We start from the raw sequence: 20373 nt of genomic DNA, 5'->3' as shown, positions 1-20373 counted from the left end.
CGGAATGTGACCGCATGAGAACTCCCGTTCCTGACTCTGGTAAGTAAGGTCAGGGGTCCCTGTTGCACAGACGAGGCCTCGAGAGAAGTGAGAGTGAGCAAGACGTTCAATGCCAAGGCCATGCGGTAGACCAGAACTCTTGACCAGAAGGATACAGGGAAAGCCCGGAAGGAAGGACAGAGGGGTCGGGGAGTACCAGTCAACATTTTCAGATCTAAAGAAAACAAAACACTGTCGATGGCACAAGAGGAGATTAAACTGGACCCTGGCAAGTTGCTCCTGAGAAACCACAAAGCCGTAACTGAAGCGTCATCAGCACTGTCCTACAGAAGATGGAAAATGTTCTGTCCCTGTGCTGTCTGTCCAGTACTGCAGCCATCAGCCAAGCATGGCTCCTGAGCACCTGAAATGTGGCTAAGTGTGACGGAGAAACTGGATTTCAAATTTAATTTCAAATAATTTCAATTTAAACAGCGTCACATGGCCCAAGGCCTCCATATTGAACCGCACAGTTTTAGGACCTACCTCTTGTCCTGTTCCTTACAGCTACTGTTTTTAGACATATGGAACAGAGGGAGTTTGGGATCCCTTCCCACTTTTTAATCATTCCATTCCTTCTGGGCTATTCCAAACTGTTCTGAGGGGGCCTCAAATTTGTTTAGTCATAAAAGAGAGGTATTTGATGTCATTTGTCAGATTACTCCCAAAATTCTTAGCACTCATTCAATGAGGTACGAGCTGTGCCCCCTCTAGGTGAATAAAATTGGCGATTGTTTTGAGAGCAACAGCCCACATTTCCTCATTATCATAAACAGGCTGGTACGCGCTTCTGTGCAGATGGTGGGATGCGGTGGGGCCAGGACTGGATGACATCTGAGGTCCCATACAACCACGTGGTTTCGGATTCCACAGGCGCCACTGGCTCAGACCCAGCAGCAGGTGCTCCCTGGTGTGATGCCCAGCAGCCAAGACAGCGAAGCACCTCTCCAAAGCCCTCTGGCTCACACCCCAGGGTGGCAGACAGTCAGGAAAGCTATAGTCATTTGTCATCAGAAACTGAGATTCCTGGGAGAACGAATTAAACAGCAGCTTCACATCTCCTTACTCTTCACCCAAGGCTGCGGAATTAACACACGGTCTGATACAATTCCCCACCCGGACCTCCCCGCAACAGACAAGCCTTCTAATTCCTCAGAAATAGCCCACACACCCCTCCAAGCCTCCCCAGGTAAAGTCTCCAAATGTCCTCCAACAGGGGGGCACCTGGTTCCCTGCACCTGACAACGTGGTGCCTACCAGGGGTGGGGTCACCAGCCCACCTACGCCTGTGCCCTTGGGACAGAAGGCACCCACAGAGCATGCTTTCCTGGGCCAGAGCAGACATGTGAGCCAGTTGGCCAGGCCAGCCCATCCCTCTTCAGCCTCTTTTCTCCTGTCCAATGCCCCATTCTGCCCTGATGGAACTCCTACATCACTGGGACAAGGGAGGTAGACCAGATGTCGTGGCAAAAGTGGGGGTGTGGGGGGTGAGTTAGGGACTGTACCACCAGTGCCAGCTGTCCAGGCAGAGAGAAGGGGCACGCAGGTTTGTAAGATGAGCAACTCCTCACTGAACATTAGCTTCCTTGGGGCAGCCAGGGGAGAGGAAGCGATTGCTCCCTCCCCCAATCCTGGGGCCGCCAGACTCCAGCCCCCCACGGAGGAGATGGTGCTCTCATACCAAGAAGCCTCACGTGAATTGTCTGCCAACTATCATTTCTAGGGGATGGATGAAAAGCAAAGGAAAGAGAAAAAGACTTGTGGTTTGAGCGGCTTCCGCCATGAATATTTATATGAACACTCTCTGAAATGCAGCAGCTTTCACTGCTCATTCAAGACCTCCTAAGACTTATAATGAATTTAAAATACTGTATTAGACAGTCAAATTCCTCCATGACCAAATCTGCATAAGACTCTACCCTGAAATTTGCATTTGAATTTAGAATTCCCTAGCAAGGACTAGGAGGCCTAACCACACACCAATCTGATCTAACCATAGTGTGCTCAAACGCTACACAAAACTCCCTGAGACGTACTGTCTTCCTGAGTGAACGTGGTGGTCAGGGTTTGCCCTCAGGCAGCACGTGATCACACGTGGGCGTCAGACAGCAAACCTGGTCGCTGGAGCCGGAAGTAGTAAATGCAAGGATGGAGCCAGGCCTGGGCCTCGTGAGCCCAGAGAAAGGGCTTCAAGTATGATGAAAATTAGGAACTATTTCAAACGCCCCAAATATCTACTTTTCCTTACTTAATATCCCCATAGATATAAGTTTTTTTTACAAAAGCTACATTTTCCATGTTGTTAAAGTGGATCAGCCTGCAGTAAAGACTTCCCTGCTCCTTCCACCTCCCATCTGGATCTAAACAAGATCAGGACAAGAATAAGGGATGACAAATGACAGGAAGATTTTAAAAAAGGGAGATCCTAGAAATGTTCTGAGACACAGGTCACAGATCACACCCTCACACAGTCCTTGTAGACATAAAGCAACCCCTTCACAGAGAACATGCCTGTGACCAAAGCCTGGTCCCAGAGTCCATCCTCAGGAGAGGGGAGCTCCTCGTGAGAGCAAGCGTGTGCTTTCCATGCACACACATGCATGGAAAAGCCTGGAAGGATGACCCCCACGTGGAGTCACGTGACCTCTTTCTAGTGATATTTCTCTACACAGGAAAGGGTCTGGAAGGATGCACAAACAGTATCATCAGAGATTAGGTCTGGGGCTGGGGTTTGGGGGTAATTTTTTCCTTCTTTATACTTTCCTACCTTCTGAATGTTCTGCACTGTATATAGGTAATATTTGCAATTTTTTAAAAATAATGCCACTTCCATTACATGAGAAAAATGTCCTCACAAGCTGTCAGCAGTGAACTCGTAACAGGAGTATGTCTGTGGCAGGGATGGGGATGCCAGTCAGAAAGGAGGCAGCTGAGCAGAAAGGGAGCCCTGGGCCCCCGCAGAGCTTGAAACCCACACCCTCTCTCCCCATCGTGAGGTTGCTTGGAGACTTAACTTCCAGAGGCAGCGACACTCATCACCTCCTGTCACACATTCATCCTTTAGGGGCTGAAAAGGCAGGGGAGAAGGTACTAACGCCCGATTAGCATCAGCAAAGACTTAGCAGATGTAGACTTGAAGACTTCGTGAACTTAGTATACGAGTCACCCCCACAAGCGAATCCACGGTCCATATCCGGATGAGAAAAATCAAAGAAATATTAAAAATACAATAAGTTTCCATCAAGTTGAGCCTCTAAAAATTCTCTTCATTAGTCAGAATGAAAGCCAGTGAAAGTACAGTCTTCAAAATCTGAGTGTCCTTTAAATGCTTTCTCATCGCTTGATTACTGTCCTCATCATCACACTTTTCACACAGGGCAAAAGTAACCTGATACAGAGCGAAGGAAGCCAGAAAGAGAAAAACAAATACTGCATGCTAACTCATACATATGGAATCTAAAAAAATGGTACTGATGAGCCCAGTGACAGGGCAAGAATAAAGATACAGATGTAGAGAACAGACTTGAGGACACGGGATGGGGGGATGAAGGGGAAGCTGGGACAAAGTGAGAGCGTAGCACTGACATATATACACTACCAAGTGTAAAACAGATAGCTAGTGGGAAGCTGCTACATAACACAGGGAGATCAACTCGATGATGGGCGATGACTTAAAGGGCTGGGATAGGGAAGGTGGGAGGGAGTTGCAGGAGGGAGGGGATGTGGGGATATATGTATAAATACAGCTGATTCACTTTGGTGTACCTCAAAAACTGGCACAACAGTGTAAAGCAATTATATTCTAATAAAGAGCTTAAAAAAAAAAAGTAACCTGGAAACTACATTATTCATAAGTTCCTCCAACACCCTACCCGACCCCACAATATTGGCTTCCTATTGGCTTCCGTTGATTGTGAATGACCCTGCGTTCTCTGTGTGCCATTAGAAAAGAATGAAGCCTTTGGGAAAGCAGACACACACCCAGAAACAGATCAAAAACACACTGGAAAAAAAAAAAAAAAAACCACACACACTGGGCTTCCCCAAGGAGTTTGTCAAAGCGTCCAGGGCTGGACTGGTCATCTTTTTTTTTTCCCCAGAGGTTTTATTTTACTGTTATTGAGAGTACCACAAAGGACTGTTTTTTGGTGGTGGTGTTTTTTTTATTTTCGGGGTTTTTTTTTGCGGGGGTGGTGTTTGTTTTTGGCTGTGCTGGGTCTTCGTTGCAGGCTTCTCTCTAGTTGTGGCGCACTGGCTTCTCTATGGTGCACGGGCTCTAGAGCATGCAGACTCAGTAGTTGTGCCACACAGGCTCAGCAGTTGCAGCGCGTGGGATCCCTAGCTGCGGCGCTCAGGTTTAGTTGCCCTGCAGCACAGGGATCTTAGTTCCCCAACCAGGGCTCGAACCCACGTCCCCTGCACTGGAAGGTGGATTCTTAACCACTGGACCACCAGGGAAGTCCCTGAAGAATGTTTTCTTAATTTTGGAGCAGAGAAGCTTTTTCAAAGCACGATGCAAATCCAAAAGTCAACAATGAAAATATTCATACATTTGACTGCAAAAAATAAATATTCTACATAGCAAAAAGATATATTCAAAGTCAAAATACAAATGACCTACAAGGAGAAAATATCTACCGTACAAATGACAGGCAAAGGGTAAATATGCTTAATACATATACAGCTACTGCAAATCAAGAGGAAAAGAAGAATTCAATAGAAAAATGGGCAAAGGATACAAATGGGCAGTTCACATAAAAGAATACAAGTGGCCAGTAAACATTTGAAAACATACTCAGCCCCAGTTGTGATTTTAGAAGTGAAAATTAAAATAATAGGGATGTCCATTTTTTTTTTATCTGTGAAACTATCAAAAACTGAATGTTAATAAGAGCCATGGTTAATGAGAGGAGGAAAAAAACACCTTCACACACAGAACTGATGGAAGCACAAAGGAGGACAACTTTTTAAGAAGACAATTTAGCAGTGCCTATGAAAATTTAGACGGCACATACTCTACGACCCAGTACTTTCACTGATATAAATTCATATATATACGCACCTAGAGAAGAAGATGTGCGTGCAAAGATGTTTATTATAGCATCATGTATAACATCCACAATCCAATTAAATGTCTGTCAGTGAAGGACTTAAAGCACTGACATCCACCCCTTAGAACAGCATCTGGCCATCCTAACAAGAGTGTAGTAGATCCAGATGTCCAATAGGGAAAAATCTCCAAGATATACAAATAAGTGGGAAAAAACAAAACGTAGAACAGTGTGTGTGATACGATCCACTTTTGTAAAAAACAGATGTAGAACAGATGATTGAACTTGGTGTACCCCCTCAAAAAATAATAAATTAATTAATTAAAATGGATTGCATAAAAAAAAAAACAGATGTAGAGCTCTAGATACATACACACACACATACACACCAGCACACGCCTGTGTTTACCAAAGAGCAGTCACCGCCAATGAACACATATGGCAATAGGTGGAGATACATCCTTTTTATTTTATCCCCTTCTGTTCTATTTTATAAAAAGCAAAACTATACATACAAAAAGAAAACAATTTTATACTGCCCTGCCTAGGTATTTGTAAAATACCGATGTAATGTCCAGAACTCCTACTATAATTCCTGGAAAATAAAGGACACCAGAGGGAAAAAAGCTTTAGAAGTTGAGCCCTACCCATATATCCAGACAAAACTATAATTCAAAAAGATACATGCACCCCTATGTTCACAGCAGCACTATTTACAATAGCCAACACATGGAAGCAACTTAAATGTCTATCAACAGATGAACAGATAAAGAAGATGTGGTACATATATAGAGTGGAATACTACTCAGCCATAAAAAAGAATGAAATAATGCTATTTGCAGCAACATGGATGATCTAGAGATGATCATACTAAGTGAAGTAAGTCAGACAAAAAAACAAATATCATATGATATTACTTATATGTGGAATCTAAAATACAACATAAATTAACTTACCTATAAAACAGTAACAGACCAGGACTCCCCTGGTGGTACAATGGATAAGACTCCACGCTCCCAATGCAGGGGGCCTGGGTTCAATCCCTGGCCAGGGAACTATATCCCACAGGCATGCCGCAACTGAGAGTTCACACGCCACAACTGAGAGTTCGCATGCCACATGCCAACTAAGGAGCCCACCTGCAACAACTAAGGAGCCCACCTGCCACAACTAGGGAGCCCACCTGCTGCAACTAAGGAGCCGGTAAGCCACAACTAAGACCCAGTGCAACCAAATAAATAAATATTAAAAACAAACAAACAAATAAAAACAGAAACAGACTTATAGACAGAGAACAGACTTGTGGATGCCAAGTGGGAAGGGGGATGTGGGAGGGATGAATTGGGAGTTTGGGTTAGCAGATGCAAACTATCATATATAGGATGGAGGGACAATAAGGTCCTACTATGTAGCACATGAAACTATATCCAGTATCCTGGGATAAACCATAATGGAAAAGAATATGAAAAAGAACATATATAATACGCATAACTGAATCACTTTGCTGTACAGCAGAAATTAACACACTGTAAATCAACTATACTTAAATAAAATAAATTTTTTTAAAAAGCAGGGCCCTACCTATGGTTACCCAGGCCACAACTGGGGCAAGTCAAGAGGGGTGTTACAGTGAGTGCAAATGTGCCAACCGGGTCAAGGAGAAGATGTTTTCAGAAAAAAAAAAAAACAAAAGAACAAAATCATTGTGAAGAAATCATTTCAGGTTGTATTTGGAGGCAGAACAGGGATGTATAACTAAGCAAGATATATCCACGTCTTCCCTGAGCAGGACAGCAGACAGGTTACAGTAAATGGAACCCTAAGTTTTAACTGTAGGTCTTCCTACCAGGCACATGGAATACAGAAAAAGACTGCAAATGGATATCGTAACTAAATAAGAACTAATGACATAAAAAGGGTAGCCCTTTGAGCATTAATTGTTAACAAATATTTATTGCCTTGAATAAACTCACTGGGCAATTATTTCCTATATTTTTTTTTATATTGTGTTAGTTTCAAGTGTACAGCAAAGTGATTCAGTTGCGGTTTCTTTTCAGATTAGATTCCATTAGGGGTTATTACAAGACACTGACTACAATTCCCTGCGCTACGCAGTAAATCCTTGTTGCTTATCTATTTTATGTATAGTAGTATCTGTTAATCCCATACGCTTCATTTTATCCCTCCCCCCACTCCCCTTTGATAACCACAGTTTGTTTTCTATGTCTGTGAGTCTGTTTCCATTTTGTATATACATTCATTGGTATTATTTTTTAGCTTCTACATACCAGCAATATCAAATAGTATTTGGCTTTCTCTGTCTATCTCGTATCCTCTGCACAACTGAGCCAAGATCTCAGGCTGAACCCTGAGGAGAAACTAATTCATACTTGGATGCCAAACTACCTGAGAACATTCTGACAACACTTAGATGCAGAAGCGCCCTACAGAGCGCTTCCTCAAGCTGGGGTCTCATTTTATTTAAGGATCTGTGACAACAACGAGTCTTCGTGAACAGTAAATCTGACTCTTCTGCCCCTGCCACAATGAAACCATCTGCTCAAGCTTCTCCACAGACCAATTACCAGCTGTCTAAATGGACAACACAGAAAGCGCTACAAGTGCCTTTCCAGAATCAGTTCCAATAAAGCGTCTGCGTGCCCCTTCATTCTACCTACAAGCAAATCCTCCCACTTTTCTCTTGGCTTTGAATGTAAATACCGCAGGACGAGTATGAATCCCGTGATGGTGGAGAACTTAAAAGATAACATGGAAGACAGCTTCCCCAAAGAAGCTGATCACTGGGCTGAAGGCTGATCCCAGCTGATGCAACACCCCGCTGCCTCCCTGTGGTTACTCACCTTAGAATTCGTCTCCATGTGGTATTTGGCACAAGCCCGAAGCTGAGTCACCCAGAACTGTTTCTCTTTTGCATCAGCAGCTAAAATAGAGAAAGAAAGGCTTGTAGCTGTTGAGCCAAAACACATCCAATCCATTTCTACACGCACCTACAGGGTTGGGGGCCTGGGGATGAAGGAGGGAAAGGCAAACGTAGATCATACTCAGGCCAAAAAACTGATGACACCAAGTCTCAACCAAAAATTCCCTCTTTTTTTATTTTTTTTAAGAAATCTAAAAAGTTTTATTGAGAAACTTAACGGGATTTTCAGAATTCCATCTTCCTGGATGGAATCACTTGAACCCATACAGATCAATTTCTCCAAAAGTAATCAGTACACCTACATATTATTTCTTTTCTTAAAATTTCTAACAGATTTTTCAACAGCTTTATTGAGATAGAATTTACATACATAAAATTCACCTGTTTTTAGTATCAAGTGATTTCTAGTATATTTACAGAATAGTACAACCATGACCGTAATCTTGGTTTAGAGTATTTTCAGTACCCCCCCCCAAAAAAATCCTGCACCCATTAGCAGTCATTCTCCATTTCTCCCTCACACCCCTCCCCCCTCTCCCATCCCTAGGCAACCACTAATCTGCTTTCTGTCTCCGAGATTTGCCTGTTCTACACATTCCATATGAATGGTATCATGCAGTATGTGGTCTTTCGTGGCTGACTTCTTTCACTGAGTTGAATGTTTTTGAGGTTCATCCACACTGTAGCATTTTTATTGCCCCTAACATATTTTTTTAAATGTCTGTTTTCAACTTATAAATACCAACTCAGAAACTTCAAACAGAACAAAAATGAATAAAGTAAGTTTCTTGTCATTAGAAAAGGGTTAGAGGTGGAATTTCCTTTTTGGTGGGGCATTATCTAAATCCCACAATTTCCATTTGGTGGGGTTGCAAAGATGCTTTGTTAAAACACTTTGCTTCACTAGGTAGTAATAGTGGGGGTATTTAGTGTGGTCTTATGAAAGGTGCTTAAGGAAGGTTTCCCTGAAGAAGTGACACAAAAATTCCCTCTTAAACCACGTTGAAAACATATTCTGAAATGTCTAAGAACAATTTGGCCATTTTTTTAACCTCTTCTGAAAAAGTCATCTCTACTTCTTTCAAAAGCAGCAGGGAAGAGAAAACATAATTATTTTTAATGCCTCTACCACATGTGGCTAATAGGAGGATCAAAGTACAGTGTTTGAGAGCCATTTGTTATCTACCGGAGTTGTACTGTGCAGTTACCAGCCTTCACAAAATTAGCGTTCAGTTGAATTACCATTTTAATATGTGTTCTTAGGGGTTCTTATTATGATTGGACAGAACAAGGTACCAAATGCTGCCTTAAAGACCCCCAAATTTTCCCCAAAGAGACATTTAAGGATGTCACTTGCATAGTATAGTCACAGTCTTCCATCTACACCTCCATCTCGCAAATATATAAAATTATTTTCTTAAAAGATCACGGGTACATAACAGGTTCTAATAAAATCCAAATTAATTTAATTGCATAACTCACTGCATAAATATTTTAATAGAATACTTACTGCATAAATGTTGACTATGCAGAAAACAGAATGATTCCCCTAGAAATCTGTATTGTTTACAAAAATGAGCCTGTCATTTGTCAATAAAACCCTACTTCAGCTTGAACTTCAAGTGAAGAAATCTGGAAGTGTAGACCAACATAAGACCAGGTAAACCCCACTTCCAGAGGATTTTTGCAGAAACTAGAGCTATTTTCCTTAGGAAGATGAAGAGTGCTGGTTTGCAGCGGTACCCAAAGGCTCTGCACCAAAAACATTGTCCGAAGCTGTGCATCTATTAACATCAAGATTCATCTCTATGTGTAGTGAGATGTGAAATGGGAAAACTGATGCCAAGATCACTGTGGGGTGGACCAAGGACCAGCCAGAAGGAGGCAAAAATGTATTCTGCCTCTGCTGTAGTGGATACGTTTAAGCTAAATGTAGCCCTTGTGATTAGTTCACCCAGATAATAAAACTTTTATGTTTGCTATTAAAACTACCCTTAAAAAAAAAAACTTGGTGTTTAATAACGCACAGAATAACAACAACTAAAAGGCAAAATGAGATGGCTCAACTGTCCAACTGGCTGGACTGTCCTTTTTTACAGGTCTGTGTCATTTTATAAACCATGGGGGGCTGGGGGAGGGGAGTGCCATTACATTTTCACCTGCTATTGTTTCTGCTCTGACAATTTATTAAGCAATAAACAGCAAGGCGAAATCAAGGACCATATATATCTGGGACAGGCACTGCATGAATCTCCAAGAGAAAATGAATCTTATGGTTCCCAAAAAAACAAAAACCTTTCTTCAGCTATAGGCATTTTTATGTCACAGGTTTGGGGATTGCTTTATAGATCCTGAGATATGACTTGTATACAGATAACAAAGGAACCTCTGGAAATTCCCTGCTGGGGCAGTGGTTAGGACTCTGAGCTTCTGATGCTGGGGACCGGGCTCAATCCCTGGTGGGGAAACTAAGATCTCACAAGCTGTGTGGGGTGGTCAAAAAATAAAAAGTAAATTAGAACACTCCCTAACACCGTACACAAAAACTAACGCAAAATGGATTAAAGACCTGAATGTAAGGCCAGACACTGTAAAACTCTTAAAGGAAAACATAGGCAGAACACTCTCTGACATACATCAAAGCAAGATCCTTTTTGACCCACCTCCTAGAATCACGGAAATAAAATAAAAAATAAATAAATGGGACCTAATGAAACTTAAAAGCTTTTGCACAGCGAAAGAAACCATAAACAAGACAAGAAGACAACCCTCAGAATGGGAGAAAATATTTGCCAATGAAACAACGGACAAAGGATTAATCTCCAAAATATACAAGCAGCTCAGGCAGCTGAATACCAAAAAAGCAAATAACCCAATCCACACATGGGCGGAAGACCTAAATAGACATTTCTCCAAAGAAGACATGCAGATGGCTAACACAGGAAAAGATGCTCAACATCACTAATCATCAGAGAAATGCAAGTCAAAGCCACAATGAGGTACCACCTCACACTGGTCAGAATGGCCATCATCAAAACATCTAGAAACAATAAATGCTGGAGAGGCTGTGGAGAAAAGGGAACTCTCCTGCACTGCTGGTGGGCATGTAAGGTGGTACAGCCACTATGGAAAACAGTTTGGAGGCTCCTTAAAAAACTAAAAACAGAACTACCATATGACCCAGCAATCCCACTACTGGGCATATACCCAGAGAAAACCATAATCCCAAAAGAAACATGTACCATAATGTTCATTGCAGCACTATTTACAATAGCCAGGACATGGAAGCAACCTAAATGCCCATCAACAGATGAACGGATAAAGAAGATGTGGCATATATATACAATGGAATATTATTCAGCCATAAAAAGCAATGAAACTGAGTTATTTGTAATGAGGTGGATAGACCTAGAGACTGTCATACAGAGCAAAGTAAGCCAGAAAGAGAAAAACAAATACCGTATGCTAACTCATATATACAGAATCTAAAAAAAATGGTACTGATGAACCCAGTGACAGGGCAAGAATAAGGATGCAGATGTAGAGAATGGACTTCAGGACATGAGGGAGGGAGGAGGCAATGGGGAAGCTGGGACGAAGTGAGAGAGTAGCACTGACATATATACACTACCAAATGTAAAATAGATAGCTAGTGGGAAGTTGCTGCATAACACAGGGAAATGAACTCGATGATGGGTGATGACTTAGAGGGCTGGGATAGGGAGGGTGGGAGGGAGTTGTGGGAGGGAGGAGATATGGGGATATACGTATAAATACAGCTGATTCACTTTGTTGTATAGCAAAAACTGGCACAACAGTGTAAAGCAATTATATTCCAACAGAGAGCTTAAAAAAATAAAATAAAATATATTAAATTTGTTTGAAACGTAGAAATCTTATAGGAATGGCAATAAAGACAAAATAAATTCTAATACATTCTTCACATTCAAAAAATAAATAAATAAAGGGACCTCAGCTTAGCCAACCCCTCGGTAGCAAAGCTTGGAGGACAGTCAGCAAACAGTGGGCTCTGAGCTGGGGAATCGAGGCCCTCAGTCTGGTTTGCAGAGGCTGAGCCATCACTGTCGGCCCCCAGGTCAAGGAGAGATAATGGGGGGCCTTTTCTTTGTACTCGGCCCTTCCTTAGGCAAAGAAAAACGTTATGTAAGAGGTAGAATTACCAACCACCCCCCAACACTTAATACACACTGCTTTCCTCAGACCTTAGTAACATTGACCGTGTGTGTGTATGCATGTATGTGCACATACGTGTGCAAACGTGCATTTGGGGTTTGTTTTGTTTGTTTTTTACGCTCTCTGTTGGAATATAATTGCTTTACACTGTTGTGCCAGTTTTGCTGTATAACAAAGTGAATCAGCTGTATTTATACGTATATCCCCATATCCCCTCCCTCCCACAACTCCCTCCCACCTTCCCTACCCCAGCCCTCTAAGGCATCACCCATCATCGAGTTGATCTCCCTGTGTTATGCAGCAGCTTCCCACTAGCTAGCTATTTTACATTTGGTAGTGTATATATGTCAGTGCTGCTCTCTCACTTCGTCCCAGCTTCCCCTTTGCCCTCCCCCCACCCTGTGTCCTCAAATCCGTTCTCTGTATCTGCATCTCTATTCTTGCCCTGTCACTGGGCTCATCAGTACCATTTTTTTAGATTCCATATATATGAGTTAGCATACGGTATTTGCTTTTCTCTTTCTGGCTTACTTTGTATGACAGACTCTAGGTCCATCCACCTCACTACAGATAACTCAATTTCATTTCTTTTTATGGCTGAGTAATATTCCATTGTATATATGTGCCTGGGGTTTGGTTTTGTTATTTCGTTAGAAGCAGCCTGACAATTTTTCTGGCAATGCATCCGTGACAGAATTCTGGAAGAATTATCTAGCAATCAAATCACACCACTGCAGGGACTTCCCTGGTGGCCCAGTAGGTAAGACTCTATGCTCCCAATGCAGGGGGCCCAGGTTCAATCCCTGGTTGGGGAACTAGATCACGCATGCCTCAACTAAGAGTTCGCATACCGCAACGAAGATCACAAAAATCCTGCATGCCACAATGAAGACCCAGTGCAGCCTAAATAAACAAATAAAAAAAAAAAAAAATCACACCGCTGCAGACAAGTCTGGCCCATCTGAAAACCTGTGCAGTGGGTGTGCCTCGGAGCGGCAGGACCCACACTTCTGGCCAAATGCTGGGCTCCCCTGAGACCCAGGAAGGATGCTGAGCAGACCTCAGCTTTCAAGAAGTAAAGAGAAGGGGAGAAAGTGGACAACAGGACTGAACACCAGCTGGCTTTTCACCAGGCTCTAGGGCCACCATGGGTTAAACAAAGTGAAAGTGAAGGGGCCTTCACTAAGAGTTGGTTCCAGAGAAACTTTGAGCAGAGGGACACCATGACCCTTAAAAGGCTTGATCTGTCCTCAGAGCACAGCCCCAAGGGCCTTGGAGGGAAGGTTCACAGTATACAGTCCAAGAAAATATACACTGAGCTAATATGAAAAATCTGCCAAAGTCCTAAGGCTCAGCCAGGTTTGTGATCACTCACCTTCCGTTTGCCTTGATTCCTCAGTTAATTAGGACAAACTTTCCTGATGCCAGCTCCTCCCCCCACCCAGCGGTAGGAGAGGCAGCGTCTGTCACCAGAGTCCTCATACATAGTGCATTGTTAAAGGTGATTTAAAAATAAAGTCAAAAAACAAAGACAGCCATCACCACGGTAACCGTGAACCCACGAGGCCCCTCTGGGAAGCTCCCGGGAGGAGGACGTACCTCTCAGTTTGTACATCTCCCCGCTGGCAAAGTACACCACCAGCATGTGGGGCGCTTCGTCGCTCAGGGACACGATGGCGCCGGACAGAGACAGGGCTCCTCGCGGCTTCTGGTGCTTGCTCTGCTCATTCACAAAATACTGCAGGACACCAGCCTCGAAATCCAGCACAAAGTACCTGCACAGAGAAACCATGGTGCATCAGTTTTCTCTCCGAGCAAAGAAGGAACATAACCCTTCAGTTGACATCAAGGCTCCCAATCCAGGATGCTGGAAGCTTCAAGTCCCTGCTGGGTGCCCGCAGGGTCATCCCCAGGTAGGGAGAGAGCACCCGATTCTGAAGTCAGAATGGAGCCTGTCATGGCCCCTGGGCAAGGGCTGGGCCCATTCCGGATTTGCTGCAATGCCCAAGGATGCATGTAAGCCTCAGAACGGCAAAGAAGAGCAAGGCTCTGGGACACAGACTCTGGTAACAGGCTCCACGTGACTTCACGGGAACAGCTGAAATTCACATCCCGGAAGCAGCAAGCTGGGCCAGTCTCCTGCCGACAGCCCAGGCACTGCATGGGGCCTGAGTGCCAGGTGCTCACACAGCTCCCTGGGCACCCTCCAGTGGGCCCTTCCACGAATCACTTTTCACATAAAGAGGCAACAATTCCCTCCACTCTTGGAGGCTGCAATGCCACTGGAATCCACATTCAGGGTAAAAACTGCTCCTTGCCTAAATCACTCAAACCAATCTCGGTAGCTGATTACCTGGCCTATTTATACTCACAGTCCATCACCAGGAAGTAGTCAAGACAACTTCCCCTTCTCTACCAGGACGAGCTGTCTTCATCTGAGACCCACATGCCCCCTGGGGCCCAGAGGCTCAGCACAGCCCCTGCTGACTTTCCCAGCCTCGCACTTTCCGCTTCACCCACGCTGGCTTACCCAAGCTGTCTCCCACCACAGGGCCTTTTGCTCATGCCATTCCCCACCTGGAGCAGTTACTCAAAGCGATGGTCTGCAAATTGTTACCAGTCCACGACACTGAAACTTTTCCTGCAATTGGGCTTTGCAGCAGCATCCAACTGCTCGGTCCGTGGGTTTGTCTCATTAAAGAAAGAGTCCAGAGGTTGTCTGACACACATGGTGCACACAGGCCACAGAACCAGTCTCGAATCAACCAGGGCGCAATTAAGGGCGGGTTGGGGGCAGGGGGTGGAAGCAAGTCCTTTATCAGCTTGAGATATACCCACCATCCCCGCACCTAGAATGTGGTTCCCTCCTCTATTCACCACATGGTAACTTCAGGAACAACTCAGATGGCACCAACTTGAGAAAGCTTCTCCTGATTAGGTCAAATACTCCTACAAGCTCTCACCTTGACCTCGCCCCGCACGGCCCTGGCCGCACTGGGAGTCTACACGTGCAGGATTATCCGACAGAGCGTCTGGTTCCCACCGCCAGACTCCACGCTGGTGCACAGTGCCTGAGACCTCGCTGATACTCAGTTCATATTTATTTAATGAAGGAAGGGAGGTAAAAAGCTACCAATTTCCAGTTTCCAAACCACGCATCAAAGCAGCTGGGTCACGGCTGTGGACTCGGGCAGGCCCATTTTTGAGGGATACACGGTGAAGCTCAGCCTCCATCAGGAACAACTCAGGCAGTTTTCATAGTGTTGATACTGGTTGCACTGCATTCCTTTCAAAGACACTCTATCTCTGCAAAGCGGGGTTTTCAGCAGGTGCTGGGATAACAAGGAAACACCGATGGGGCACAGGAAGAGGGCAAAGGTTTGAGAAACTGTGAGGGGTCAGCACACACAGTCCATCAACAAGGATTGTAATCGCGGTTATGTAGAAACGTACTGTTCAAATGAAACCTACTGAGTGGTTAGGATATAAATCCTACTGAGTTGCTAGGATATAAATGTACATGAAGTTGTCTGGAGCTGACTGCTTTAATACATGAAACTGTAGGAGTTTTTTTTAACCTCTAAGCACCAGGAATCAAGAAACTTTACAAACTTTCGACCTAATTGATTCTCACAGTAACTGAACAAACAGCTATCATTATCCCCCATTTCACAGGCGCTGAGACTCGAAGAAACTCAAAATCCAAGTCCCGCTTGTCTGTGTCCAAATCCACAGCTGGTTCAATCCAGCACTCACTAACTCTCCTTCAAGTCTCACACAAGTCCTCCCTTGTGTCACTTGCTCTGTGTCACCTCTCCTACACCCACTTAGGTACTTTATTCTCCAAACCTTCCTGCTCCGACAGAGCTAGTTGAGAGCCCCTGTGCCTGGCAACAGAGGTCCCACCTCATCCCCATCCCACGAGCAAGGGCATCTGATGACCCAAGTCTCGACCCTCCAGAATTCCAATTCCTCTAAGAAATCCTCCACTTTTAAATATTTGTCACAGTCCAAACATCCTGGCCAAGGCTATCTTTCTTACCCCTCTCCTTCCCTATCTCTTGAATCGGGAATAATAAGCATGTACTTCTAGCTTCCACCAAGAGCATGGATAAATCAAGACACAAAAATGCGCTCACGGACCAGAACTATTCAAAGTGTGATTCCTGGCCTGGCAGTATCAACGTCCCCTGGGAGCTTGTTTGATTATAAACTCTTGGGTCCCACCCAAGACCCGCTGAATCAGAAACACCGCGAGAGGGGCCCAGGAAGCTTCCAGGTTATTCTGATGCAGCTTAAGTTGGAGAAGCACTGGCCTAAACTAGTAGCTCATCACCATATCCTTGGCCTCCATTTTCTGGAGACCCAAGCAGAACACATTTCTTAGCTTTCCTTATGGGGACGTGTGGCCACTGGACTGAGTTGTAGCCAATAGAATATGAGCAGAAGTAACACAGGCCAAGGCTGTAACATATAGACAGACAGACAGATGCATGCACGCCAGCCCGCACACCCACACCCACACCCAGAGGCTGGAAGGGAGATCCACAACAGGGATAGCAAAGACACAAGAGGGAAGCAGCCTGGGTCCCTGAATCACCACCTGGAAGAAAGTCACCTGCTAAGAAACACCCACATCATTTCTACACGGAAGAGAAAGAAGCTTCTGCTTATTAGGCCGCCAAGATCCGTTACAGCAGCCAGCCTGACAAATTCACAAAAAAATCGTTCTTAAATGTCTATTTTCATATCCTTCTACTTGAAATGTGCTCCTCCTCCCTTGTGTGATGTGAAAACCAAACTCCGTCAGTGAGAGAAGAGCTGGGATGATTTCTGAGCCGCCCGTGGTCACATTATTCAAGTGCGGAGCCTGCCTTCTCTTTAGGAGCAAATGTTTTCAACGTGACCTATATTTAATGTCGTGGTGACTGCAGCTGTGCCGACAGAGCTCCTGGCAAATCAGAGCATTAAGAGCAATAATCCTTACAAGCGTCGGGAAGGAACCTCAGCTCCAACTACAGCGTTTTGTGTCTCTGTGCCCACCCCCATGCCCCCCAAAACGCCCTGGCAGAGCTGCAGTGTCCCGCATCTATATAAACACGCCTCCTTTACAAAGCAGGAAGCAGGAAAGGTAGCGCATAACCTGAAGAGGCTTCAAGGAAAAGGCACAAGCAACTTGCCCTCAACTCCCCTGATCTCCCCATTCACCCTGTGCCACTGGCTGGAATGGAGAAAGGGCTGAACACCTCTCCCCCTTCTCTTCTGTCCACTCATCAACCGGGCCCCCATCTGCCTACCCTGCTCCCAGAGGCAGCTTCACAAACGCATCCTGTTCAGACCAACCGTATATTTACAAAGGACATTATTTAGAAGCTGGTGCTAAGAAATGAAGTGAGTGCTGGGTTTTTTCTCAATAAGGATGACAGAATAACCAATTGAGCTCACAGTATGCAGAATACGGGAACATGTTAATGATTTTTCACATTACCTATTTCAAAATGACATCTTAATTCTAACCCCCGCCTCAGATGGAAAAAAAACATATTTCCACTGCTTACTGAAACAGTTTCAATGCAAATGCACAGGTTTGAATCATGTGCACTAAGCAAGGTCATCAATAATTTACTCCTTTTCTGAAGAGTTAAAAGTTCGATCCTACTTGGAAGGGAGTGATGGGAGAATATCTGATTAAAAATTACAACAGACTAAACATAAAGTGTTCTTTCAGGATGATCTTAGAAAGTTGACTTAGCTTCCATCACATGCAGGTAGGAGCTGTCCCCATGGCATTAAGAAGGGCAATTCCTATTGGTCACATCCCCTGGGAGGAACGAAATTACATTTGGTTTCCCACAGGGTCACGGCTCTGTCAGGCACCACTGTATCTGAAACTCACAGCTTTCATTCTAAATGAAATGAAATAGTCCATATTTCTGGACTAGGCTTCATTAAATCAAGTGCAAACTCCAGATGAAATCCTGAAACATTCTTAAAGGTCTTTCCTGATGGAGAAATGAATAAGATGAACCTAAGTCCTAGTGTGTTCTTTTCTAATTAGCATCTTAAGCTTTAGTTTGCAACTTGACTGATGTGCAGGTGAACTTAACTATATATAGAGTGAACATATTTTATGGGCTATGTTAACAAACCAAAGAGGATGCTGGGAGAGAAAGAGAAAGAGGGGAGACATCAAGCCAACCCATGGAAAGAGCCATCAGTCCTGATCAGGCCAGCTTCGGGGTGGCAGCCTCACCCCATCCCAAAGATGGGGGCCCGCAGCTCGTGGCAGGCCTGCCTTGGAAGGGCTGAGGACAGACCACTGCCTGCGGCGGTCCTTCAGACAAGCCCGCTGCTTTGGGAACAACGTGGGAGCACGCACACATGCAGAGACACACCTGCATGCACATGCACTTAACGCACTTATACATGCTCCCTCCATACATGCATGTACACACGTTCACGCTCACTTGCACACGCACACACACAAAGCAGCCACCCTTACCCATCACTGCTTCCCAAGCCTTGCATCACGAAGGGTCACCTGTCTCCACCTGTAGCCTTTTACTCCCCCTCCCACCTGCCTGACATAGTTTCAGGAAGGTTCAGCTTAAGGATCTAAAAGTTGAAAACCAGACATGTTTACTTTGGGAGGGTGGAGACACACCAGTGGCCATCAGCATCCGGTTAGGAGCAGAAAAATAAAGGGAAAGGACTGGGGGGACAGGGGAGGGGGGCACATAGGGGAAGCAGCTCATTAATGCCAAGAGGCAGAAATTACAAGCAGACTACAAGAGAATTACAAAAAGGAAAAAATGCAATGGGAAAAAAAAGTCCTTTGAAGAGGAACTTTGCCAGACAGGCTGCTGCTAACGGAAAGCTAAATCATTTCATCTAAACTTAAAAGTGAAAATCAAAACAAGAGGAAAGGGCTTGAGAAGGGAGGTGATTGCCAGGCCCTTGATGCCTGAGCAGACACCTTTTATACCCCGTTACTATTTCCAGGAGGGAGTCAGGACCTTTCCCATCCCCTGTGGGGCTCCGCCCTTCCCTCCACACCAGGCACGAAGCTCCGCCCACCCAAGCCCACCACCCTCCAGGCATGAAAGCGGACCAAGCTCCTGGCTGGCACAGGCGTTCTTCCTGCCTCACCTTCTCAGGCCCTCTATTTTCTTTCTCCCCCGCCCCCGGACAGTATTTGTTAATTATTTATCAAGAGATGCTATTCTTTAGCCCAAATAGTCACACTTCATAGCTCAGGAACACAGCTCAGTGACAAACTTCCATGGAACTCAACCCAAAGAAATTCTTTACATTCCAAAATCACTTTGCACTCTGAAAAATGCCAGCCTTCTTCACCGCCTCGCAGTCTTTCACGGAATCATAATTTCTATGGAAATCTGCATATGCCAGGCCCTCTGTCTTCTGAGAAGCTCCAGCTGGAGGCCACCTGTGCCTCATCCTGACCATGGCAACAGTGACCTTTGTTCTTCAGCTGAAGACCCTTCTCTGGGTTCGTGACTGCCTGACTCTTCCAGAATCCCAGTCCTCACCCCAGCAACACACCAAAAGGTCAGTGGCTTGGTCCTCCTGGCCTTGGGTGTCCTCCCCTCCTCACAGTCCCAGGGAGGCCTTGCACACCCATTTACCAGGTTTCAACTGCTTTCCAAGTCCCTCCTGCCCACAACAACCATCTCTAAGACCTAGTATCACCATGTTTCTAAAACTCCCAACTTATTGCTTATAGAAAAGAAAAACTCAGGGGAAATCAGCAAAGCAAAGCATACTCAACTGTGACGGGAAGGGGGGGTATCAAATTGTGGGTGTATTTCCTAAGTTTACCTTCAAAATGACTATCAGCTGCTGATCATCGATTGAACACATCTCATCTTTAGAGACAAACGTATCAAAGTTCTCCCCAAACTTACTTCCACGGAGCTGCCCGTCTCACGTAAGAAAGGGTGTCTCTGCCTCTCCGGGTGAGCCTGTGGCACCGTGGTCATTGTGCTCTCCTCGCCTCAGAAGGGTTCACACTCAAAATCCTCAGTTTCTGGCTTGAGAGAGAAGGATAAATCTTCCAGAATTTCTCTTGATACCCAACTTCCTGGAGAGGAAGACGATGGATCTGGGCATCAAAGCCTCACAACATGG

At 44.8% G+C, this 20373-nt stretch overlaps 1 protein-coding gene across 7 annotated transcripts in view; it reads right to left on the bottom strand.

The window, feature by feature from the left end:
• The window catches only part of OSBPL10 (oxysterol binding protein like 10), a 312125-nt gene that overhangs the window by 201074 nt on the left and 90678 nt on the right, over window positions 1-20373 (bottom strand). For 6 of the 7 annotated variants that reach the window (XM_057706433.1, XM_057706434.1, XM_057706429.1 and 3 more), the window contains 2 exons: window positions 13825-14000; window positions 7952-8031 (listed from right to left, as the gene is read on the bottom strand). In XM_057706433.1, the coding sequence (XP_057562416.1) occupies window positions 7952-8031; window positions 13825-13870 (126 nt within the window). In that variant the 5' untranslated portion in view covers window positions 13871-14000. Of the gene's footprint in view, window positions 1-7951; window positions 8032-13824; window positions 14001-20150; window positions 20181-20373 lie in introns of those variants that run through there. The other variant, XM_057706432.1, reaches the window with a different exon arrangement.

The sequence above is a fragment of the Hippopotamus amphibius genome, chromosome 13 (assembly GCF_030028045.1).
Source record: "Hippopotamus amphibius kiboko isolate mHipAmp2 chromosome 13, mHipAmp2.hap2, whole genome shotgun sequence".
Classification (NCBI taxonomy): Eukaryota; Metazoa; Chordata; class Mammalia; order Artiodactyla; family Hippopotamidae; genus Hippopotamus; species Hippopotamus amphibius.
The sequence above is the reverse complement of the archived record's forward strand: the minus strand, read 5'-3'. Positions and strand labels throughout refer to the sequence as shown.